The sequence below is a fragment of the Thermobia domestica genome, chromosome 14 (genome assembly GCF_964235325.1).
Source record: "Thermobia domestica chromosome 14, izTheDome1.hap1.1, whole genome shotgun sequence".
Classification (NCBI taxonomy): Eukaryota; Metazoa; Arthropoda; class Insecta; order Zygentoma; family Lepismatidae; genus Thermobia; species Thermobia domestica.
In genome coordinates this window covers 172,428,752-172,456,545 of record NC_137467.1, presented here as the reverse complement: position 1 = coordinate 172,456,545, position 27,794 = coordinate 172,428,752, and the positions used below count along the sequence as shown (strand labels likewise).

The following is a 27,794-nucleotide window of genomic DNA, read 5'->3' as shown; positions in this document are numbered from 1 at the left end:
GACATGAGGGGGGTGGGCACCACTGAAATATAGGACAGTTTGGTTTATAAAATAGGACAGTTTGGTTTATAAAATAAGACAATTTGGTTTCTACAATAAAATATTACGCTCTGAAGCACAGAAAATAATATAAATGTATTGTAAGAAAAGACCACCCCTCACCCGCCAACCTTCCAAGACTTTTCCAGTATCCATTGCAGATTTTCCGGGGTACCAACAATTTTGACTACAATGCACAAACACAAACTAGAAATCCAACTGGAAGTATTATTTATTTGAGGATACTACCTCTATATACATTCTGAATTACCCTTTTCACCTTACTTCTTCTTTTGTTTTTATAATTTTTGTGCAAACAATAGAATTTGAACAAGGCACTGAAAATAGTAAAAACAATAAAAAATGCAGCTTCAATATTGTTAAAATTTAGATCATATTCGTACTACCTCAGAAAAGAAAGAAGAAATAGTTAACTCTTATTTAGAGGATTACCAAGGCATTTAACACTTTTTACATGTTATTTATACATAATTTTGAATACACGCAAAAATATTAACTATTTCTCTACCTTCCTACTATCCTTCTAGTTCTTTCATTTACAGCTGAAGTTTATTTTGACATTTTTCATTACTTCGCATCTTTCTAATGGAAAAAGAAGACTGATAACTTATTTCTCTGTAATGAAATATTTGAATCTAATTGAACATTGAATTATTTGATCAACGTATTTTTTCTGAAATAAATAATGTAACAGCATTTCATTCATCATAGCTCTGCAAATTATATATACGCTTCTAACAACTGTTATACAAGAAAATGCTAACACAGTTTGCGTTATAAGAAACTAAAGCATGGCAAGGTTCCTCAGCTAAGCCTCATTGGGAAAGACTAAGCACATAGGAAACAAAGAAAAGAAGAATGAGCATGGGAGAATAGGAAAAAAAAAAACAAATTTAAAAAAAATAATAGTGAAGATTAGTGCCTAGTCCCTCAGAAAAAAAAAGCTAAGATGCATGTAGTACATTGCTAATATTTAACAATTTAGCCTTTCGTCAGTATTTTTAATAATTCAATCACTGAAAATACAGGAAATAAAGGACAAGATTAAAATATAGGACAAATATACACAAATTTCCAAACTATAGGAAAATAGGACAGCTGGGAGCCTTGAATAATGCTTATATAGTAATAGCAGAATACCCGTTCTTCGCACGGGGAGAACACGTTTTATTTTGGACTAAAGGGCTGAATTTAAACTTAACTGGCATCGGAAGTGTTACTGTTCATCTCAGCGACCCCGAAAACTATGGATTCAACACTAATATCAGCCATTTTCGATCATTTTTAAATATCTGGCCTTTCCCCTCCCCTAAATTGCACCGTCAAAGTGAAATGATAAAAACCATCCCAGGCCCGAACTTCATCTATGTTAGAAATTTAATTGAGATAGGTCGGGTGGTTTAAGAGGTACGAAATCACAAACAGAGTTACTTTCATTTATATATATATATATATATATATATATATATATATATATATTAAGAAACGTAAGGAAGTATTTTATTAAGTAATATTTTTCCTAGCAAATGTAATTACTTTCTTCTTTTTAGTTCGTTTTTAATTTTTTTTTCAAAAAGTAACATTTTTATATTCTGAGGATGAATATACCTCCATTCTCAAGGAAGATCAAACGACAAACGGACTACGACCCTTTCCTTAGCAACGCACATACAGACGTACAGAGTTATTTTGCATAGCCAATTTCTTCGCAACTAAACAAAAAACACCGTCGACAGATAGTGTATACATGTGGCAGCACATCCTCTGCGTTCTAATAAGAATTTATTTTTATAAAATGGCCGTTAGCAATGTTAAAATGTCAGTATTTTCTGCAATTCTATTTTCTTATAGCACTGGATAGCCACAGTACATACTCCTCGCTGGTTTCCTTGTACTTTCTTTAACTTAGCTAATTTACTTTTCTAAAAGTTTGATATTTCATGATAGCTAATGTAATGATAATAACCTCAAAAAGTTCACTTATTGGTACTTTTGTATCATTAAAAACAACCATAAAATACAAATACATTAAGATTACTTGGAATTTACGAGCCAGACTTGATTTCTTGTGCTCCGAATCTATTGAAAAATGAGATATATGATACACTGAAAACTGAAAATTGATACTATCACATTTCAAAATACTTCTACGACATCCAAAGTATATTGTCTTTTCTTACACAGTTTGAAGTAAGTTAATGGGATAAATTATAAATAATAACATAATATATTTATACATACAAACAAATGCTTACATATGTGCGTATAAATAAACATATAGTCGATCGTATACTTCACGGTTATATGCGAACAAGCGATATAACAGACTCGATTTAAAACGGCTCGCAAGGAAATCTTTGTAATTGAGGATGTCTAATAAAGGTACGTGACACATTAGTTGATATGTTTATTAAACTGTTGATTATAATATCAACACTTTAAAAAATATATGAAACTCTTGATCACAATACCGTATAAAATTTTCTCTTCGGAACTCATTAGTCATTGGTACACAATTTGATTGGTTTTGGCACAAACGGATCACCTATTGGTGTCCTTAGAACGATTTACAATAGAAGGAATACGTTGTTAAGAGCGTTCATTACCCCTCGATCTACTTTTCCTTTACATTTTTTCAAAATATTGGCAAAACAAAACAAAAAAAAAAAATAAATAAATAAATAAATAAATAAAAAATATCAATATTGAAATCTCATCGTCGACTATAATTTATTGTCTTCTGTGGAAAAAAACAACGGTGAAGTGACACTGTATACCAACTGTACTGCAAATCGGTAATTATTATGAGAAGGGTAAAAACACATTGATATAAACAGACATGCAAACAAGGATGAAAAATGTATCATGTCGTAGCTACATGTAACTATCTAGGAATCACGCAAGATGTGAAACTATATTAACAAATACATAGAAAAAATACGTTTAATAATGGACAAGATAGACAACAAAATAATGGAAGCAAAAGCACGCATTACACTTTACACCACCATTGGTTGGTTGAACTCTCTTTACATGCGATCAGTTGGCTGATTAATGACAGCACTAAACTTTTTTTTTCCCTCCCAAACATGCTATTCGCATCGTTGGTTAAAGGCTGTCAGTTTGTATACAAAACTGTTTCAACCAACAAACAAAAGCCAACGGTGGGATTTGAACCCGTTATCCCACGTTCCGGAGTCGACTGACTGCCTTTACAATTAGCCATATAGCCAGTATAGTAACCGTTACTCTTGCTTTCATCTAGTTTTTTCACGCGTAGACATTTCACCTTTTATCTCGCAATCCGTATTTATTCTACAGAAATTACGTTCCACTTCGTATAAAGCTCGCTAAAACCAACTTAACGTTACATATTATGTTCTAGATTTCCAACTCCAGGTTGCTTCATTCTCGTGTTTGAAAATGCGATTAGCTAGAAATTGTCAAAAGAGCATCTTTTAAGCTATGCAGCATCCGACCGTTTTGTCCTAACTTGGGGCCTTGTTTGGGGAACATTGTGAGATAAAATATTTTCATATGGTTGGACACTGCGTTTCAGCAGAAGAGATCAAAGTCAACCACCGTGAAAAAAAAAAAAAAAAAAAAAGCAGCGTTTACTCACTGAAAATATTATTTGTATGTATTTATTTCTGACTGAAAAGTAGAACACTTTAATCTCTGGGCTTCCTTTTGATTTTGGGGAGGGAAAGCCTTATTCTTGTTTCATAAATTTTGTCGTTAGCATTTAAAAAATTAGCTTCACATCTTTTATTTTTTTTTCTGCTCATCTCATATTACAACAGAAACTCTACAAGATGCACAGATGATTTTCAGTCATAAGGACAAACATTCTTCTAAAACAAAGATAGAGGTATCCCACTAAGAGCAGAGAAAGCAGATCTCAACTTTTAAATTACCGGGCGAAAAGGATGAGAAAGCTCACTCAATATAATAGGCTATTAATTTTCCTTTGAAGCGAAGATGTTAGAGCTTTCTATTTCAAGTGCGCCCTCGGAAAATATGTGAAACATACTTCGGCCTCACCCCTGCCGCCCTCTTACGGTGAAAATCCTCCCTTTGCTTAGGGGAAAGAAGTAAATGACCTCGGCTGTGTTGTCAATTTGTCATAAGTCGTTTGATCTTGACGTTATGAGAATGGCTAATAAGATAGTGGACAGCGAAGTCCGTGAAATAATTAATGTTTCAACGTTAATGAATGCAATTAATGCAGTCAGCGAAGTCCGTGAAATAACTAATGTTTCAACGTTAATAATTAATGAATGCAACGTTTCCGCATCCAACAATTGAAAGATCTTGGCCGCAGCAAATTGTTCCTCCTGTTTCGAGTGAGGTACAGGAAAGCACACATCGACAGCAGCGCCAGAAGGAGCACAGTTGAAACAGAAAGGCTCTAGCGATAGAACATCTCCTTAAATTTCCATAAAATGCTGTGCTCGTTACATACAACAACAACAATAAATGCTGTTATTGCGATATACTTTATTGCCAAGAAATCGTTGCAAAAACACACTCTTTGGCGACAAACAACTGGTTGGTAATAAACATATCTCGCAAATACTGACTACTTCACTAGTATCACCAGAATTCTAAGGTAGGTTTTGCAATAACTACGCATTGATTTCTGTAATATTTCAAATAGAAACGTCAAAATGTGTAATGCGAGACTAATGAACCCTCTTAACAGGGACAGTAGGGAACTAATTCTATACTCTGTACGTGCTTAGAGTATTCAGCAACATAAAAATAAGTATGTTTCATTAGCCAATAAGCCTTACTACTGCCCTATTGTAAGGTTGGTTGGATCAGAGTTTGATGTCCCTTTCAGGACCGAGGTTATATGAAGAGTGGCACTACCTTTCTAAGGTGGAATCCGAACCACGTAATGCGCTGAAATGGTTCAAGTCTCTTCCACCGGGAATCGAAATTAGGACATTGTTTTAACATTCGTTTTCGTGGAAAGAAATGTTCAGAAATAATTTGACAGTTTACTTTACTGACATTTCTTCCGCATAATAAAAATAATATGAAATAAAATATTCATGGCTTTTTCTGGTAGAGTGGATAAGTTATGGCACAGAGTTAATCACGAATTGGATTTTACTTTTACTTCTTGCATTTTTCGCCCATTTAACACTTTTGCTTTTGGAGGCCGTGGTGGCTTAGTGGTAGAGCGTTCACCTCTGGTGAATGGGGTCCTTGGTTCGATCCCGGCTCGCGCCAAATGTGCCTTGTGGTGCACAAACACCGTGCACGTGGGTTTTCTCGAGGTTCTCCCGTTTCCTCCCACTTTCTTCATTCCACCTTTTCCTTCATTTATCATCATCACCGTCTCCTTTAGCCTAGCCGGCATAACTATGGGACGTAAAACTTCAGGATTTTATTTTTTTCGATCTTGCTTTTGGATAATATACGAAGTTAGTGTCTTCTTGCCAAAGGACGTGTGCTGAGTGATTATTTGTGTAATGTAGACAAAATTACACAGTTTTTCTGTAAAAAAAAAAAAAAAAAAAAAAATCCCTCTTCAGCTCCTTGGCTTCTCTCATATAAGTTTTTAAACTACATGAGAAGCGATTTTGACATCATACCCCTGCTCGGCTGGTTAAGTGGTTCCACGTAGATACGTTAAGATCGTAAGTCAGAATTTGCCACTGATAGAAAACTCAACGTACTCAGATATCATGTTCGATGAGTTCTACATTTAGTACTTTATCCGTTATGACCATATACAGTATCGTAATCTGCTACTATTTCAAGTTAATACCATATGACCCACAAGTCAGTTGATACTAGCAGTTATTAGATTCTAGTTTGACTAACACAGTAACTACTTGACTAGACCAGTAGTTCAGTTGACACTATCTCTCGTGTGAGGTGAAGTAGTTGTGTATGTGAGCCCTGCTGTTATTACTGCTAGTTAGTTCAGAAGCAATGAATACAAAACTATCTCTAGAACAATACAAACAATTTTTGTACTGCAATGTAGTGGAAAAATGACCATAATTACAGTGATGATATTGAATTATTTGTGGGTCCTTTTCCAAACGTCGGATCTCGCGAAGGTATTTAGAAATTGAATAAAAGATTGGAATAGACCTGTTGTGGGAAGGAGGGACGAATTTAATCTTGGGTTTGAAAATCATACTTTTTGAAATTTTCTGACAGAACTTGTATTTCAGTGTTGCAAAGATGTTCAAAAATAGAATGGAAGCATCTTTGAGCATCTTTTGTTCTTGTTATCTTGTATACTTGAGCATTATATTGGAAAAATAATAAAATAAATAAATAAATAAAACACGATATCTGTATTACCTATGGTTGTACTTCACACTTATATTAAAATGTAATTCTGTTGACTAACTTATTCCCTATATTTCTTAAGGAAGCAAGCAATTTCCACAATAATTCGTGATGCTTACGAATATGAATCTTGGCCATAGTTGCTTAAATAACGCCTAATTACAACAGCTCATGGAGAAGATTATTTTTTCGTTTTGTCTGTGTCGTTAAATATATTCTAATGTCGTATACAGTATAGACAGTAGTATCAATGGAAGACAATAGGATCATGGTAACATTTGAAAAGGCACCTAAATATACTGGCCAATGCCTTGTGAGAAGTAGGTCTCAATTTTTCTACATATGAAAATCACAACATTCATAATACTTATTACAACAATCACAATTATTAAAACTTACATATTCTTACAAAATCTTTACCATAACTAACTTATGTAACATTGAAAATAAATTTCCTTCATGTTTCTCATTTTTCTCTTATCAGAAACTTCACATTAAATACAAATTACTTATACAGAGCTGTGGTGGTTGAATTCGGCACGACGGTACTTGTTTACAACCGGATATGTCAATTCCAAGTGAGTAGAAAATTTCTACTTTCTTTTCTACTCTCATTCTAATGCGAATCAGGCATTCACTCCGCCTTTGTAAGATAAGCAGTGTAATGTGGGTTCCTGTCACCACGGCATGGTGAGTCCTCAGGTTGCAGATCGAGGAGGCCTCTAGATATATAGAGATTAGCTGCGAATGTACTGAATAAGCAGTCGCGGACAGACAAGGAGTGGTCCTCCAGCTTGGGGGTTTCAAGTGAAGCTAACAACCTCATCTTGTGAAAAAGGCACTTGTTCAGAAACAATCACAGAGGCCTAGGACTAGGACTGATAACTTGGCACGATCTCAGCAAAAGACAGGCCCCAACAAAGAGGAATTGCCACAAGAGTGGAAAGAATCAATCATTGTTCTATTTTTTTTCCAAGAAAGGCGACAAAACTGATTGTAATAATTATCGAGTCATTTCTCTTCTGTCAACATCCTATAAAATACTCTCAAACATTCTATTAGCAAGATTGACCCCATATGCAGATGAAATTATTGGAGATTATTAGTGCAGATTTAGACGAAATCGAACAACTATCGACCAAATATTTGCCATTCGATGAATACTCGAAAAGAAGGCGGAATACAAAACCCCTATACGTAAGTTATTTACTGATTTTAGAAAGGCTTACGACTCGGTTAGGAGAGAAACATTGTACAACATTCTTACAGAACTTAGAATACCCAAAAAAACTAATTAGATTAATTAAGACATGTTTAATGAATCCCAAAGTAAAGTCCAGGTAGGAAAATTTTTGTCCATGAGCTTTCACATCGAGAATGGCCTGAAACAAGGAGATGCGTAATCTCATACCACTTCATGAGTAATCTCACAATTTAGGATTTCTTCTTTCAGGTTAATAAACTAATGTACTTCTTTCAAGTTAATACACTAATGTAAAAAGAGACGAGTTCAATCAAGAATTACCGAAATTTTTCTGAACAAAATATTTACACCAATAGACTAATGTAAGAAAAATATATCTATACAGCGGACTAATAAGAATAAATCAAGATCTTAAAAGTTTGTTATAAATACGTAACAAAAATATATATATCACACATTTTATATACATTTAGAAAGTGTAAAACGACTCTAGAATAAAACTAACTGGTAACAATCTCAAAGTATATGGAGCACTGCTTCAATTATGGCAGAAAATCCTACACTCAACCTAACTCAGAAAATGTTTCTAAGACTACATATCGACAATTAGGAGCAAAGGCTACCCTTCTTATAATTATAAACCGACATGTGTTCATTCAAACTCCATTACCATAAATCACTTGGCATACTTTGTTATATAGTAATTTTTGATAGCAAGCACCACAGTATATTGTCTTTCTTCAGCTAAAAGCACACACACATACATAAAAATGGATTATGGTAAGCACATCTAATCCATGAACAAGGAATACAAATAAATTAAGATAAATGAGATTTTAAAATAAATGAAATATGACATTTGAAAAACAAACAATTGACAGATCTTCCTCGTTTTTACTTGTATTCTCAACGTGTAACTCAGCGTTTCTCGAACTTTTTGTTTTCAAGAAGGAATCGTTTTTATCAGGCAAAACATTCTACGAGCCATTTTATCCTGGATCCCTTCGAATTTATCATTTTTTAATATATCACTACTATATCAATATACACAGTGTGTCTACTAAATTTCAATACTGGCACCCCTGTAAGATAACCGGTGGAACCACCACGAGGTTATTGTGTGTAGTTTTTAGTACCGAGTGTGTTGTGCATTGTGTGAAGAATTCACGAATGTATGTTCCGGATTTTGTGAGTTACAATGATTTCAGTAAATTGCGTTTTCTTTGTTTGTCATGGATAGTAAAGTGGAACAGAGAGTAGTCATCACGTTTTGTGTAAAACTTGGCAAAACAGCCACGTAGACCGTGGACATGATTCAATCGGCTCACTACAATGATGCTCTTTCTCGATTGAACATTTTTGTGTGGCATCGTCGTTTTCGTGAGGGCCGGGAGGCGGTCACAGACGATCTTAGACCTGGCCGTCCGGTAACCGTTTAAACTGAAGAAAATGTTGAAAAAGTGCGGGAAAAGCTAGCTGAAAATCGTCAGTCCCTCAGGATGATTGTGGAGGACTTGAACATTGGTAAGAATACTCTTCGAAAGATTGTGGAACAAGATCTACAGGAGAGGAAGATTGTTCCAGATTTGTGCCTCACAGCCTGACAGCAGAACAACAAAAAAGATGGGGATCGTCGCGTCAGGAGTGGGTCCAACTGGCTGAAAATGACCCAGAATGGTTTAAGAAAATCATAACTGGTGCCAAATCACTCTTCTATGTTGAAAGAAAAACATTTTGACTCAATTTCCGGCATCCAAAGGGCTGTGACGAAGGACTTCAACACTGTCGGACAAGAGGACTTCCAGAAAGGAACCCAGAATCTATACAACAAGGCGGGTCATATATTGAAGATCAGCAACCAATCAAGGTAGTTCTCTTCTTCATTATTTTCTGATAATGCGAGTCTTAAAATTTAGTAGACACACTGTGTACTTATATTCTTAAAAATAGTTTTAATTAAAATTTCCTTAATTTTACATGAAAATTAATAAAAGAAAATACGTATTACAGTAGACTCCCTACTATCTGACCTAATATGGCAGAATAGCAGCCTGGGTATCATAAAAGCACAAATAGGTTGGAGTTCTAGAATGATTCATTTCTTGCCCCAACCTCACGATAAGGAACACAGTTTTTATACTAAAATCCGCTCTTTTTCATATTTTCTAACCTCTTAGTACAGGCCAATACTTTATAAATGTTTGTTATGTGCTGCACTGAACATTAAAAATAAGAATATATATATATATATATATATATATATATATATATATATATATATATATATATATATATATATGCATATATACTACAGGAAAGGGAATACCAAGGATAAGAATATTGTTCACATTTTAAGATACATTTTATCAAACATAATTGCAGGAAACATAAAATTATGTACACTGTACATACACACGATTTTAAAATAAAATAAACAAGGCACTGACGTAAAACATAAACCTGATTCTTAAATACGAGGGTAAATCAAAAAATATCAGCAATGTAGCTATAACTTTTCTTACATTGTTTCTACTGACTTCTGCCCTCGCTTATTTTATTGTTATGCTGTTGTGGTCACGCTAAAAAAGTTTGATCCCAATTCCTCCATTTGTCTTTCTTTTGTTTGGAGACAAATCATGGCAGCTCCATTAGAAGTTTGCACCAGAGAGGAACAACGAGCAGCGAACGTAAGATGGTTCTGTTAGGCAGACGAGTGACTATTGATAAAGTAACACATCGTCTGGAAATTAGTCATGGTTCTGCGTACGAAATCATCCACAATAGTCTTCGGTTTCATAAAGTCACTCGTCGGGTTCCTTCCTCGAGCGTAACACTTGTGCGACCATTTTAGAATTTTTCAATCTATTCGTAGACACTCCGTTGCAGCACGATACTGTTCCCGTATTATAATGAAAGTATTTGATGGATGCAGCCCTGATACACCTCCGACCACAAAAACCGGATCACTGCTCGTTGTTCCTCTTTGGTGCAAACTTTTAACGAAGCGGCCATGATCTATCTGCAACAAAAGGAAGACAAATAAAGGAATTGGGATCAAACTTTCATAGCATGACCACAACAGCATAACAATAATAATAAACGAGGGCTGGGATCAGTATGGACACTGTAAGAAGAGTTATAACTATATTGCGGATAATTTTTGATTTATCCTCGTAAATGATTTAAACTTATTTTACTCTTCATTCATAAATGATTATACAAATCCGAAAAAGTTAGGCCTAAAAGAGTCAAAACTTATTACAATTTTTAGCTTAAAAGCATTCTTGATAGGTAACTGCCTTTGTTTGATAAAGTTGACTTCTTTTATAAAGATGTTGTTAACAAGTCGAGAAGATCGTTAAAAAAAAAAAAAAAAAAATCCTTTTCTGGAATTAGGTCGGATAGTAGCGAGCCGGAAAGTCGAGAGTTTTCAGTATTTTTCTTTTTTCAAGTAACTGAAGGCTATCAAGAATATTTCATAATAAATGCATATATAAAACTATTAGAATTTGCACAATTTTTAATTTATCAAATCGTATAGTCTATTATTGGTATGATCTACACTTGTTTGAAATTCTCAGCTATAGTGTGTAATATGCAATTCACTGGAATTCTATTTTTTTCTGTCTTTCATTGACTAACGTTGTACGTATGTAAAGAGAACATAGTTAAAAAAAACACTGGTGTGTAACGTATTCATTTCCCTGCTTATAAATGATCTTTTTTTTTTTAAATCTTTTCTTGTCACAGCTGCATCTTCGGAAAAAAGTACATAATAACTGCCTAAAATATGACACTATAGTAGTTAACAGGAATGCCTCTTTAAAGAAATATATATATATTGGATTTAATTTAATTTATATTGCTTCCAAATTAAATAAAGTACTTTCCTGTGTTGCATGTTAAATATTTATTTCTTGAAATATTTCGGCTACATTGCGTCTCCATTCATTGGTCAAATGTCGAAAAACAAAAGTGTGGATCAATGAATTTACGTGACACAACTACACACGTCATCTTCTACCGAAAAGTACTGAGTTTAAGATATTTCAGAATAACTAACTTGATAGCAATTACTCTCGTGAAGAACACTTTAAAACGGTTCTTAGAAATCTTTGGAAGATATACCGTATATTATAAATTTGAATCTTCCCATTATTATAGGCATTTTACTATTACTCGCAGGTTACTTCACACGAACTGAGACAATTCCATGCACCGCGGTCTTCAGCTAACCTCTTCGTTTCCACACTCGATTTATCTGTTTTGATACCGTCCATTAACTGTAGGCTCTTTCGCCCCTTCTCTCTTTTTTCTGTCACTATCCTTCTCAGCCAATGTACCAACCAGTTTCTCTCCCTAAATCTAAAATTGTTCTTTTCTCTCCTATTGTTTGTAACACTTCCTCACTCGTTTCCGTTTGATCAGTTAATTCTCCACACCCACATTTTGAAAACCTCCAATACTTGTTTCATTGTTTTTACGTAATGTCAATGTTCCTGCTCCATAGAGCAAAATATGCGAACCATAAATTACACGAACCATTTAACGAGTTCTTTTCTTAACTCTTTATTTAATAACTCACAAAACAGATTTTTCTTCATTCTAAAGGCTTCTTTCGCCATTCCTATCCTTGCTTTTATTTCACACATCCGCACTTTATGTCACTACTACGTAATAACACCCAGGTATCGAAAACTAGTGAACTGTTCTACTTTCTCTTCTCATCTTTCTATATTTGATGCAGACCGCTTCGTTCCAATCGCCGTTACAGTTGTCTTTCTAATGTTCATTTTCATCCCATATTCCTCGTAGCTTTTTCTTAAGTTTTCTAACATTTCATTACTTTTTCTTTTCAGAGTCAGCAATGAGCACTATTAACATGTTTAATATGTGAAACCTCATATGTCCAATTTGTTAGTTTTCAGGAGACAAAAAAACGTCACTATTATCTATTCACAATATTAATATTTCAGACCTTCTAAAAGGTGCCTTATCGTTTAAAATTATGCTGATACAGCTGCTCTCATCACAGAATACATTACAATAATACATTAAACTTTCTGCCATACGAAGTATCACTTGAAGCTGCCAACAATCGACATGCAAGCAAACGCTGTAATCCATTGTTTCTCAGCAATCGATGTCTTATGACGCACGAGAGTTTGTTAGAACATGGGTTATTGTTTTCTCATCAGGTTCACGCCAAAAACTCAAAATCGCAAAAAAAGGAACACAAGGTATAATATCTTAAACGACGATATGGAAACCGTATACATCTATTCATTCTACCTCATACAGAAATATCGTCTTCATCATTCAGACAACACTATAAATATTTATACATTCACCAAAATTCATATACAGTATTATGAATTAATTATACATGACACTGCGTCGTATGAGTTGTTAACAACTTCAACCTCAATAATTGTTTCCGTATGACGCCCCCGAAAGAAAACAATAAAGAACAGTACTGAAAGTAGTAGTAGTAAAGTTTAGAACGACTTTGTTAAACTTAATGTTGCTGACCTATTTTTGAATAAAACTATTAATAAGACAATTTCTACTTTAGTTTTTTGATGTTTGACCAATTAATGGAGCTATAATTTCCCGAAATATTACAATAAATAAATATTTAAGAGATGAGTACATTATTTAATTAATAATAGATATGTTAGGCGCACTCTTTATTACATTGTATTACTCCTTATTATCAGTTACTGTTAAACAAAATGTAATACTTTTAAATTAAATATTTCGAGATATTGGACCAGTTTCTGTTATAGATATCTCGCAATTGAGCACGTAATTTACAAAACCCTGAATTTTTGCTGAAAAATTCCTCCTAACTCAAAGATCTTTCCACTTATCTTTGGTATAATGTCTTATCACATAGAACGTTAACAGAGTAAGTCGAAGAGCCTATTCATTTTTTTTTCTAAATTACACTCAATGTAAATTTTTTAAAGACCGTATGTGTCTTGTACAAAACACTACTCTGTTTGCATAATAACAAGATATTACTCCTGCAAAGCAGGCAAATATAATATAACAATGAGGCAGATCTAGTGTTTGGACTACATTACTTACTACAAATGATAATACTGACTGGCCTAAGTAATAGCCTAAATCTAGAATGGCAAAATCCGCTCCAGAGCCCCTCATCTCGTCAACATCGAAAAAGAACACCTGGAAAGAAAGAGACAGATATTCTCAGACGTTCTATTTGTTTGCTACTTTAGATTCTGGAACTACTACTAGAATTAAGTCTAACGTTACTATACAATCTTTGAAGATGAAATATAATAATAACTAGTAGAATGCCCGTTCTTCGTACGGGGAGATACGTTTCATTTTGGACATGAATGACACCAAAACTTTTACTAATCAACTTACGGAGCCCAAAAACTATTAATTCGACACTAATATCGGTCATTTTCAATTATTTTTACATGTCACCATCCCTCCTTAGGAGTACTAATGGGGGCTGAATTTTGATCTAAACGGCATCGGAAGTGTCACTGTTTATCTCAGCGACCCCGAGAATTATGGATTCGACACTAATATCAGTCATAGCCTACTGTCTCTTCCATACAGTTACCTAGAAGCATGCTTACCTAGAAATGTGCCAAGTCAAGTGAATGGTTTGGATTTGTATAGGTGACAAACATCCATTCACTATACATATAAAATTACATAAGAAGAAGTAGAGTATAATATAAATAATTAAAGATTTTTCAGGTTACTTACCTGCTGATTCGATCGATATATAGTGACTAACGAATTTGGAATTGTGGTAATGACAGCAAATCCTAGACCTGAGAAGGCGGCAAATGTATTCAACCAAGTGACATCAGATGATAAAAGGGTTCCTAACATTGAAAACGAAAATATTGCTAATCCGTAGATGTATGTTCGTTTGAGGCCATAGTTACGAATTACTTCATCTTGAATGAATGCTGCATAACAACAGGCTACAAAGAGAGAAATATACGTAATTAGAACCAAGAATTTCCACTGGGAGCAGAACTGGAAAGCCAAAATCAGCAATAACATATACAAGAGTGTTAATGAACTACACCGACAAACTATAAGAGCTGATTCCTTACATCAAAATAAGAGAAAAAGTTCATATGGACCTATGGCGAAAAGTGCATAGTTTCAGAGCTAGGGTTGTCCAAATCACGAAAAAGTCAAATTTCAAGAGGCCATATTTCAAATTTGAGAGACTGTGGATGGTGGTCCTTATCAACTAAAGGGAAGCCACGCATACACAATCCAAAAATGTATATTTCGTCAATTTTCAATAGGTGTACACAGTATTCCCTACAAGGGTGTAATTCTCAAATATACTCTCAATAGCGTCTTCAGATATACACTGATTTCAAGGAGGGTCTAAAGTAGGCAGGAGGTAAGCCTTGATAACAATGGATATCCAATACTTCGGAGGGAAGTGGGAAATGTTAGAAACCGGCAGCTCCATATTTTATTTTTGTGTTCGGAATTTCGTGTGATGCGATGTATTTCGTCACGATATATATTTCACATTTTCTACATTTATATGCGTGAAAGAAAACATTGCAGCATGTGTTTTCCCGAGCACAAGAGACCGTGCTGCTGATGATCCTTAACACTTCCGACATCGCACCAAAGGATTCCGTGTTCACTGCTATCAAGGCTTATTGTTTGCCTACTTTTGACCAATCATAAATTCAAAGCATATCTCAAAATTAGGTTGATGGCATGTCTGGGAAATTCACCCTGTATGGAATACTCTGTACACCCATTGAACATTAATGATTTTTTTTTTTTGGATTGCGCATGCGTGACTTCCTTTATGCTGATAAGGACCAGCATCCACAGTTTCTCGAATTGGAAATAGGGCCTCTTGAAATTTGGCTTCTTCGCGATTTTGGACAGCTGTGAAACTCTGCACTTTTCCCCACAGGTCCATATGAACTTGAGAGATGATTCCTGACACCAAGATAAGACAAAAAGTATAGACCAACCTGGGTGCACAAATGCTTCCTTTCGGAGTTATAGGCTGCAGAAAACATAAAAAAATGAACTTTAAAGGTCCCTAGCTCCAAAGCTATGGGACCTACTGTAGTCGGGTCAAGACTTCATTTAGAAACTAACATGTGCCCTATCCAAATATCCATGTTTCAGAATCCTGCGGTATTTCTGCAATAATTTTTATACGGGTAGTTGGTGAGTACTTCAAATTATATGCCCGTAGCCAACCTCCCTCTATAAAAACTGTTGCGTGATTACCTTAGGATTCTGAAACATGTATTTTCGGAATAAGGCACACATTCGTTTCTAAGTGAAGTCTTGACCCTACTACGATAGGTCCCATAGTTTCAGAGCTATGGAGTTCATTTTTTCATGTTTTCGGCAGCCTATAACTCCGAAAGAAAGCATTTGTGCATTCAGGTTGGTCTATACTTTTTGTCTTATCTTGGTGTCAGGAATCATCTTTCAAATGTTGTCGGTGTTGTTTTGAAACACACAGAATATATTTAAGAATACATATGAAGGTACACACTCATCAGGCGACCATAACTTTGGCGCATACTGTTGTGTAAATATTGACATTGTGCAACTCAAGACTCTACAAAAATGTCATCATTCTCTTATTATTTGCTGTGCACATAGCATTTCCCCTGACTCTCTCCGTGTATGCTGGTGAGCAAGGATGGGGAGGGGGGAGGATTCCCACCCCAAAATTTACCATACTCCAGTTTTATTGTATCATTTTAAATGAAAAGAATGACTTATTAGAACTTATTACCCTTTTCCAACCATTGTTAGTCTTGTGTAATGCTTTCGACACCATCTTTTTCGTGGTACCTGCTGATATAGATTTTGAAATCGTAATTCGACAGCAGATATTAAGATTATCCAGCTCTCCAGGGGTGTGCCCATTCCAGAGCTGGCCACTCTTCCCCGAATTTACAATTCTCCTTCATATTTACTCCCCTTCCTTCAAATTGATCATTCTATCTTCCCAAATATACCTTCCCTTCCTCACTTTTACTATTCTCCAGTTAAATTCTATGATTTTCAAGCAAAAACGGTCCCCCCAAATATTCTAATGGGTATAACCTGAGCCCTAAAACCCTCCTTTGGATGCCCATGCTGGTGAGACATAGTCAATGAGATTATCAGATATGGGTTTGTTCTGGATGATTTTTCGTTGAACAGTGTGAAGTTCTATTTTATAATCGGCTAGAATAATCTAGAGATATCTAATGAACTTGTAAATGTACTTTGTCAAGCTAGTTATCCTTAGGCTGAAAACTGTATTGAAGATAGGCATCAAAACTAAACGGCTCTCGTGTATTTTACGAAATGTTCGATTAGCCGGTACAATTTTTCACTATGTGCTTTTAAAATCATATTTTTATATAGCCAGTGCTCAAATTTAAATATTATTTATTACAATTTTATGTCGGCAGTGGTAGCTCAGTGGTAGAGCGCTCACCTCTGGAACAAGGGGAAATGGGTTCGATCCCAGCTCACTCCAAGTGAGCTTTGTGGTGGACAAACACCGCCTGCATGAGTTTTCTCGGGGTTCTCTCGTTTTCTCGCACTTTCTTCATTTCACCATTTCATTCATCTCTCATCATCAGCGTCCCTTTAGTCTAGTCGACATAAACGTGGGACGTAAAACTTAAAGATTTCATTTCATTTTACAATTGTATGCTAAATTTTCTACGATGCTCTATACAGTACAATGATACACACATAAGATTCCCATCAAATTTTTTGTTAATTTTTACTATATGTTGCATTATTTTATATAAAATGTGTAAACGTTGATTTTTGCATTTCATATCTCCAGCTATTTTTTTTAAAGTGATTTATTAGTGTTGGTGGTAGCCAGAATCTAGGCAAAGACGAAGACAGTATTATTTTGTTTGCGGTATTTTAATTAACTTAACAACCTTTTTTTCTTTCTTACTTACTAAATTTAAAACCTAACATCCCTCTTGAATGCATGAAAGTCACACGGAATAAAACAGAAATTTGATTTACTATATATATTGAATATCAAAAAGTAGTCGATTTTGAGTTTAAAGTCCCTTTCAGCAGTGAGGCTATATGAAACGGGACCTACTGATTAACGTGGAATCCGAACCACATAAGCTCCCGCCGGGAGTCGAACTCGGGTCTCCCACGCCCAAGGCGCGTACACTAACTACTTAGCCACGAAGGATCTCTGAATACCATAAAGGAGTTTCAGTTAAATTTCAAATTGTACTTTTCAGTTTAACGTTTCACGTTTCTGTCCTTTAGGTTAAGAGAGACGGATAGCTAAGGCAAGAGAATGTTGGTGGACGAACTGGTGGAATGAGAATGTGGAAGGAAACGGGAGTGCCCCGAGAAAACCCACGGACACGATGTTCTCTATCACAAACTTACTTGCCGGGATCGAACCAAGGACCCTACGCACCAGAGATAAGCGCTCTACCACTGAACCACTGTCCTCCTCCCCTTCAAATTGTATCTATCACTTCACTTAATTCATAGATCCACCTTTAGTTCACAATATAGCGTATGATGATAATTTAACCCAATAATTGTCACCAAGGCTCTTGAAAAAAAGAAGAAATATCTTACCTGTAATGCTATGTAACAGAAGCCCCCAGGAGCCCATTCTCACCCCTTCATCGTATAAATCTTCTTCTAAGCTTCCTGGCGTAGCATGAGGGTGCCCACCATATACAACCTGCCCAACGTAATCCGTATAAAATAAGGCATGGCACGTTATGGCCGACCAGGATATCACATCCGTTACAAACAGACGTCGTAGCACCACTGGAGCCTCCTTCACTTCCCGGTACACTTGCACAGGTAATAACACAAGCTATTAGAAGAAAAGTAATTCATTTCTGTATTATACATAAATCAACGGAACATAATATAAGAAAACAGCCTAACGATTTTCGATATGGAAACATTTTCGAAACCACTAGGATATTTTCATAAGTTAAGCTGCAGGTGTCTTCTTTGAGTTCAAATTTAAGCCCCAATCGAGGTGTTTCTTAAAATGACGCAGACCACTTATATGTTTCACCAATGATACTAAATATTATTTAACATCGTGCTCGTGGGTTTTCTCGGGGTTCTCCCGTTTCCTCCCACTTTCTTCATTCCACCATTTCATTCATTTCTTATCTTCACAGTCTCCTTTAGCCTCACTGGCATAAACGTGGGACGTAAAACTCAAAGATTTGATTTCATTTCATTTTTAAATATTATTTCAATAAAGACATTATTGACAAAGTGCATGAAAGCATCATGAATGATCGGCGAATGGCCATCAGGCAGATTGCTGAGACAGTGTACTTATCTACTGTAAGCGTTGACCTAATTATCACTCAGGATCTGAGAATGAGCAAGGTTTTCCGTACGATGGGTACCAAAACTTTTGACACCTGATCAAAAGCTCACCAGACGCAACATTTCAAGGGACAACTTTCGTCTCTTTCGCACTCGATTCATAACATTAAATGATGCCTGGGTCCACCAGTACTAACCAGAGTCAAAGTTTCAAGCAGTGGCAACACCCTTCATCCTCTACTCCGAAGAAGGAGAAGTTAGTGCTCTAAGCTGGTAAAGTAATAGCTACAGTTTTCTCGATTTGGAAGGGATAGTGTTGGTGGATTATCTTCCAAAGGAGCGAACAGTGAGTGAGGAGTACTATGCAGGGTCTTCTACGATAGCTGCCTGATAATATTCGACAGAAGTGTCGTGGGAAACTAACAGCAGGCGTGTTTTCCAACAAGACGATGCCCCTAGCCACCACAAGTCAGTTATCACAATGGCAGCAATTCACGATTGCGGCTACGGATTGGTCCCTCACCCATCTTATTTGCCTGATTTGGCACCTTCTGACTTTCATCTCTTTCCAAAGCTCAAAACTAAGTTGGAAAATACTCATTTTGATACTGATGATGGAATCATGCAAGCCGTAGATGAAATTCTGCACACTATTTTTTTTTAAAACAGCCACATTAACGCACTTGAACATCGATTGGCAAAATGTGTTGTGTTGTCAGGAGATTATGTTGAAAAGTAACACCATCCATAAACTCTGCTGCTTCTTTCATAGGTAGGCTTAGAATTTTTGTAACAACCATCGTTTATCTCAAATTATTTTATCGTTATTGCTGCTTGTATGTAATAATTGTATGTACATAAATTGTGTATTAGTAAATTCTTGTACATATTTACAAAATTCTCCAGTAGATACACGTTTTAATTCATAATTTGAAGTTGTTATGAGATCACTTTTATATTAAACACTTGCAAAAATAAAAATGCTATAAACTACAATAATTCAAAATAAATTATTAAAGAAAAAAAAAAGCTTTTGACACAAACACTCGTATCATACTGCCATTTTGGCAACCTCCATATCGCCAGTACCATATAATTGAACAAGGTAAAACTCAGCAATATTTTAGAGTTGGCTGGATATCTGTTAGTATCTACTAGCAGAATACCCGTTCTTCGCACGGGGAAAATACATTTCATTTTGGACATAAAGGGCTGAATCTGGATTTAAACTGTATAGGAAGTATCAGTGTTCATCTTAGTAACCAAGAAAACTATGGATTCAACACTAATATTGATCATTTTTCTATATCTTCCCCTCCCCTTTCCCAAGTTGCGAGGCTGAATTAGAATTTAAACGGCATCGGAAGTGTCACTGTTTATCTCAGCGACCTCGAAAACTATGGATTCGACACTAATATCGGTGATTTTCGATTATTTTTAAATATCTCCCTTCCCTACGTTGCACCGTCAAAGTGAAATGATAAAAACCATCCCAGGACCGAACCTCATCTATGTTGAAACTTTGATCGAGATCGGTCACGTGGTTCACGAGTTATGAAGTCACAAACACAGTCATTTTTTTCTTTATATATATACGTATATTGATTATTATTATTATTATCTTCATATATAATATGTTACTCATGATGTCTATAGCAATAGATGAAAATACTGCCTTCCCTTCTTGTCTAGTGGCTAGCGCTCTCCCCTTTGGTGTTTCGGGTTCAATCCCCGGTGGGAGAGCATTGAACCCCCTACGGTGATTCGGATTCCATATTAAACCATAGGTTCACGTCTCACATTGCCTCGCTGCTGAAAGCGTATGCTTAATTTAAACAAACAAACAAACAAACAGATGAGTCCTATAATGGTTTAATAAAATGTTTCCATATTGAACACGATTACAATGTTTTCTTATACTTCATTATACTTTAGTCTTATATTAATGGATAAAAGGTATGGAAAATACACTAAAAGATGTAAATAATAATAACCTTTTCTGTATTCCTAGAAGCTGAAATAGTTTCCAATATTTAGAATATATCGGTGAGAATCCATTTTCAGGAACTACAAAGGCTTAACATATATTATTACAAAATAATATGTGTTAAGTTACAAAACAATATATTACAATACAAAGTCATATATTGTAAAATAATATACACCGTGTTTCAAAAAGAATGACCTGATTTTGGACGGTAATAATTACGGAATATGGGACGTGCTGGCGAGGAAATGAGTGCTGTTTTAATGGGCGTGGCGTAGTTTCAGAAAATTGCCGTTACATGTCAGTCAATGCGTCTTCTCAGTTTGCAGTCAGTCAGAAATAAAATGACGTCTGCTCAACAGAAGGTATGCTACAGTTTGGAAAGGCTGAGTCAGTGATTTCGGTCCAGCGTGCTTTTCGGCAGCGTTTTGGCATTGATCCGCCTGCACCCAAAAACATTCGACATTGGTATTGCCAATTTGAAGAGACAGGATGCTTGTACAAAGGTAAGAGTCCATGTCGGCCTCGCACCTCCGATGAAATAGTGGAAACAATTCGGCAAACGTTTGAGCGAAGTCCGCGGAAGTCTACTCGCTGGTGGGCATATACATCATTTGTAACAGCACAGCTAAAACTTGAAGATTTTTGAGTATTCTGCAATTTATCTCATTTTTGTAGTATGTTTTTATTAATACATATGGACTTTTCAAATGAAGTCATTCTTTTTGAAACACCTTGTATTATTAAATTAATAGTTTTATTGAAGAACTAACTATTATATAAGTGTGTAAGTGCTTCACAATACTATTCATTCCCCTTAAAAGTACATTATATGTAAAGTAAACTTAACACAATAATTACTCAATTTCAGCTTTCACATAATTTTACGGGGAATGAATATTATTGTGAAGGCCCTACAAACAGTTGTTCGGAAAAAAAAATTCGTAAAGAAATTTAAAATATTCACTGATATTGATGTGACAAGTATGTGAAGATTTATCTTATTGCACAATATGTATTAAGACTCTATGGTCCTTGAAAATGGATTCTCGCTTATGTACCCCGATATACTGGACACTATTTCAACTTCTAGGAATGCTAAAAGAATGAAAGAAACACCGATTGTGTTTACCGTTTTCCTTCAGTTTCAATGTTTCTTTTACCCTTTAAATATTGATTTCAATTGATACAACTTACATAATGAACATTTTAATCTAAAGTCCCGCTGACAAGCCCTGAAGATTTAAGAAGGCACATGATTAAACACAAGTACCGATTGGTCGCACCATGTATCTGTCTCGGATTCAAATCCTCTGAAGACACAAATATTATGTATTAATTCTTTCACTATTTCGTTCACAATCATCATTCATTTCTCAATTGTCTCCTTTAGCCTACGGGACATAACAGTGAGAAGCGAAGCTCAAAAATAAATAAAAAGATAAAATAAATGTTTGTTCTGCGTACAAATCTACACCGCAGGGCCGTTTAAAATGAATTTTTGAACACAGCACTTGCGTCGACCTGGGATTTTACCAAGCTATTTCGATTAAAATGGATATCCTAAGGGTGGAGAGGACAAGGGAGGCTAAAAGTTGTAGAATTTTGGCGTCCCGTTCAACCACGAATCTATATGAGACGTAGTCCTACATCTTAACGTGGAATCCGATTTACATAAGTTCCCACTAGGAATCGCATTCCGATCTCCCGCGTCAGAGACGCATACGTTAGCAGGGCTCAAAGTGGTCTGGTCTCTTGTAAATGGTTGAAAAGTGACCAAAAGCACACGAAAAAGTCACCAAAATCTCACAATGCTTCTTTTTTCCTTTGTCAATTTCTTCATCACCTCTCTCTGTTTGTTGATTTGTTTCATCTTTTCTTCTTTACTTCTTCTTTTGAGCTTCCTCCTTTCTTATGTTTTCTAAGTATGCTTTGTAGTTACAGTAAGCAGACTTAGAGATGTAAGAAGCTTCTAAGTAAATGGAACCAATTCTGGCCTATGTAAGAATTTCTTCATTCCAGACATTACATTTAACTTAGCATTGAGAGTTCTCAAAACAATGAAATATTCAAATTCATCACCTACTCTTAAGAACATACAAGAAGCATAACACAAACCGAACATGATGAACCACACAAACACACACTCACACAACATTGAGCAAAGCGTTAACTATTACGAGAGAAAACTAAAAGGAATCATACAAACACACACACACACACACACACACACAACGTTGAGCGGAGAGTTAACTATTACGAGGGAAAACTAAAAGACTATTATGATAGAAGAAAGAATAGACACAGAAGGGTTCTCAACCTCACCCTGAGAGCTTAAGCATTCACCAACCATCCACTGTGCTTTAGAAAAAATAAAAGCTGAAGTGAGAATAAAACTGTTTCACATGTGGCAGCAGGTACGGAAGCTTTCAGAAGTGTTTCTGCCTTTTTCCATTTATTTTTATAATATTTTTTCTTAGAAAACTGCCAATGCAAAACATAAATCACACGAAAAAGTCACTTTACCTCCCGAAAAAGTAACTTTTAGTGGCAAACTTGAGAAAAAGTAACTTTTAGTGACCAACTTGAAAAAAAAAGTAACTTTTAGCTAAAAAAAAAAAAAAAAAAAAAAAGTGACTCGCTTTGAGCCCTGTGTTAGCCATCTAGCCACAAGGGAGTTCAGAGACAAGTTTAAAAAAATGCCAAAAATAAAGTATCTCAGGAGTCTCTCAAGTTAGGCAGATGAAACTAGATAAATAAACCCATTCATAAAAGTAAGTTGACACGTATCTCAGCGTTTTATAAAATGCCGCTTCTGAAGGGGAAGGGAATAATTTCTATAATATTCTCATTTTCGATTTGCTGCGCCGTTTGAGACAATATTTTAAAATATAGTTAGCAGTTGGGCCTCGCTGGGTTTTTCTCATTTCATTTCGATTTAAATATGCATCATAAGGGTAAAAAGAGAGTTCAAATACTTTCCACAACTCTATTCCAAATTGCTCTATGCCAAATTGTAACGTAGCGTTCCCAAAACCGGTTCACCTTGGGAATCATGATGCACACACCACACCTACGCGAACTTGGGGCGATACTAAAGGGCTTTGGCTTTCTTCTGCCGTTTCAATCATTCGGATTGATATTGATTCTGTAAGTAGGGGTGAAGATTTAAAATCGGACATATATAGTGAGATCAACTTTCTGTATTTGAATTGTAAGAGATGTTGGTACTATCTTTAAACAAAAATAATAATTAATTATACAACACTATGAAAGTAAGAACACTTTGCATAGTTTACACCAGAGGTGGTCAACGTGCCGTCTGCAATCTACCAGCAACCGACAGATTATAAGAGGTAGTTCGCGGTGCTCAGTGGCATACTATATGCATCGATCATTATCATCACAGTAAATGGAAGGTAAAGGAATAATGACACAGCAGCCAGTTTGGGGATATTTGGCTACCGCTTCAGATATCTTGATTGGCTAACCGTCTGTTTCAGCGTTCTTCATTGGCCATTTCATTGTCGAGTGGAAAATGGATTGTCATTACTTGTATGATTTCCATTTATTCTGTTATTGTTTTACGATTCCTTCTAGTGGGCTAGTGAACAGACGACTCTATTTACAATTGAACCCTAGCAGACTAATTAGCAGTTTACCGCCATTAGCTTACTCACAAATCCTATGGAACACTTTAAAATGTTTTTCGCATGGCATCTGGAAGATTCGCGATCGTTAAGACTTTGGATTCGCTGTAGCTATAAATGCTAGCGGAAAGTGACATGTAAATTAATTGTGCCACAAGCAGTCGAGCTGACTTCACCGGAGGGTGCCAGGGTAGCATGTCACTAGACTAATACAAAATACTTACCTTTATAGAGAGATTCTATATTAAGAAAGTAGACCACCAGCGAATTCTGAAATGAAAATGGCCATCAAATCTAAAATGGCCTGCCATTCCTCGTTTACACTAAAATAAATAAATAAATAAATAAATACATAAATAAATAAATAAATAAATAAAAAATACCTTTTTGCAAACTAGAGACAGGAACCCTGCTGCTAGAGCACAAGCTGTATGTAGAAATCCACGTTTTTGGTAATACTGTAGAAGTTTAATTCTGAGAGGCCATTTGAGCGATTCTTCATCACTCAAACTAATTTTAGGCGTTTCTGGAGTAGAGAAAAGTGTACAAACACATGATAATACAAAGAACAATAAGGAGACGAAACAAGCTGCTTCTTCTTGGCTTCCCAGTGTCTGAGGCCACCGAAGAGCCGTGATTAAGTAACCCATACAAGCACCAAGACTTATAAGACTCGAGTACACTGTGAATCCCTTTTCTGTTTGATCCGTGCCTTCCAAGAGATCAGACAACAGCGCTTCACACGGGTTAAATGCTACTTGCGATGAGTAATCGAGAAGTATTCCTCCAACAACGAGCAGAATGGAAGATCTGGAAAGACATAAAAAGCACAACTTACAACCATATTCATAATTTTGAAATCTTCAATAGGTATTCCAAATGAAATTAGAGCATTTTTTTCCTTTTTGCACAATAATAGTAATAGTAAGGTCAAAAACAAAATTAAAATTTGGAGGATGTTCCTTATATTTCGAAACTACTCTAAAATAAAGTGTTAAGATTGATAACCCTGCAAGTACAAAAGTCTGTAGTACCGTAACCGCATACTAAATTTATGCTGTAAATTAATTTTACCAGATACATCGACGAGACTTAATGTAAAATCAGTTTCCAGTCTCAGATTCCGGAAACACTATTGATAATTTCTGTTAAGTGTTAAATCTTTTTAAACATACGCGATAATTTTGCGGAAGGCACATCAGCTCACATACAGTACCGCTCAAAAGTTTTCGAACACCTCAGATTTTTGTAAGCATCTACTATGATCCTATTATTTTGGCACGGGAACTTTACCGCCCTGCATGAGAGGTACTCCTGCTTAAAGCTTAGAATTTGACGACAGTTGAATTGAGGTCTGAGAGGTCCTACAGATGATATGTCAAATCATAATTATTAAAACTGAAACCGAAAAAAGACAATTAATATATATATATTGCATAGTATAAACAACAGTGTGGAGGGTTAGGCAAGGTATTAATTTTGATTGAAAAGTGTAGGCATAAAGGGTCAATGCAGTAACAAAAATTTGATAAATAAAGCAGCTTTCCAAATTTTGCGGTTCTTTATAGCTTACTGATATACTAACGTTTAAAACGCAAAAAATAACATACTTTGAAAAGTGCTTACGATGATTTCGATGATGCATTGTTGCTCGTTGAAATAGTAACGACGAGCATTATATATACGCTTCAACTGAACGACAATTGAGCAAAGGATGTATATTGACCGTCGTATACATTTTTCAAAGAATGGCCGTCGTAAACATTTTTAGCTTTATTAAAGCAAGCATATCTATGAAGTATAGATAACGGCAAAATTTGGAAAACTACTTTCCCTTTCAATTTCTTGTCACTGCATTGGCCGTCTACGTCTACACTTTCTAAACAAAATTAATATCTTGCCTCGCCTTCCACACTGTTGTTAATACATATTTAATACAATGTATATATCAAATTGTCTTTTTTTGGTTTCAACTTTAAGAATTATAAATCGAAATATCATTTGCAGTACCTCAAAGACCTCAATTCAACTGTCGTCAAATTTTATGCTTTAGGCAGGAGTACATCTGATGCAACGTGGTAAAATTCTCCTGCCAAAATAATAGAATCACAGTAAATACTTGCAAAAAAATCCGGATGTTCCAAAACTTTTGAGCGGTAGTTTTCTACAGCACAGTTGAAACCGTCTCATTACCTCTTTATGGACAGATCATGGTTGAAAGTGCCATGAAAACTTTTGAGCGGTAGTTTATGTTTTCTACAGCACAGTTGAAACCGTCTCATTACCTCTTTATGGACAGATCATGGTTGAAAGTGCCATGAAAACTTTTGAGCGGTAGTTTATGTTTTCTACAGCACAGTTGAAACCGTCTCATTACATCTTCATGGACAGATCATGGTTGAAAGTGCCATTATCCATAAAGTCGGAAAACAATTTCAATTTAATTTCAGTTATCTAGATTTTGGTCCAGAAATTCCAAGCTCTTGTCGGGCGGACGTCGACCTTTCTTACGAATTGGTGAACCTCTACCGTAGACTGAGGATTACGTTATTAACTCGTTAACGACGTTAATTACTATATTGGTGGCTGTAGTACGAAAACAACACTGTTTGAATCTACACTTTTCAGAGAAATTTATTCTTCGATATAATAAGCTTGTAGGCTGTTATATAGTCTTAAATAATAAGTGAATAACAAATATCATAACAGATATGACAATGCAGTAATTATTTGATGTTAACATGCAAGTAACGAACCCGGACTATATAAAGATCACGCAAAACTATGGTTATCTCCCTTAGCTTAAAGGGCATAATCGAGGGACGTTAAACTGAAAGATTTCATTTCATTTCTTTTGTAATGTTCACCAGTCCATCATGCCACGGTTGCAACAATAGCATGTCTTGTATAGCTCAAATATAAATGCCATTCAAGATAACAGAGTAACAGCCTCTTAACACGGTGCAACGACATTGCGCAATTTTTTCTAAGGATTAGATCACTGATAATCTCTGTAAGCTATGACTTATTAACGAGGAGCAGAAAGTGGTGAAATTGCGCACATTTCCACCGCGACGTTGCAAGAAACGATTCAGAAAATTGTGTTAAATTTCGCACCGAAATAAAATGTACAAACGCCGTTGTCTTGTTATATTATTGTTTTATTATATCTGGAACCAGCACACTGACCACTCATTCTTGTAACAAATTATTCGATAATAAA

The 27,794-nt window shown here is 35.5% G+C and overlaps 1 protein-coding gene across 1 annotated transcript in view; it reads right to left on the bottom strand.

Annotated features, from left to right (window-relative positions):
- Positions 1 to 9,900: 9,900 nt before the first annotated feature.
- The window catches only part of LOC145670474 (solute carrier family 45 member 3-like), a 46,889-nt gene continuing 28,995 nt past the window's right edge, over positions 9,901 to 27,794 (bottom strand). Inside the window, exons 4-7 of the mRNA XM_081739188.1 lie at positions 24,955 to 25,381; positions 18,212 to 18,458; positions 14,336 to 14,559; positions 9,901 to 13,774 (exon numbers count right to left, since the gene is read on the bottom strand). Coding sequence (XP_081595314.1) covers positions 13,535 to 13,774; positions 14,336 to 14,559; positions 18,212 to 18,458; positions 24,955 to 25,381 — 1,138 coding nt within the window. The 3' untranslated portion in view covers positions 9,901 to 13,534. The remainder of the gene's footprint in view (positions 13,775 to 14,335; positions 14,560 to 18,211; positions 18,459 to 24,954; positions 25,382 to 27,794) is intronic.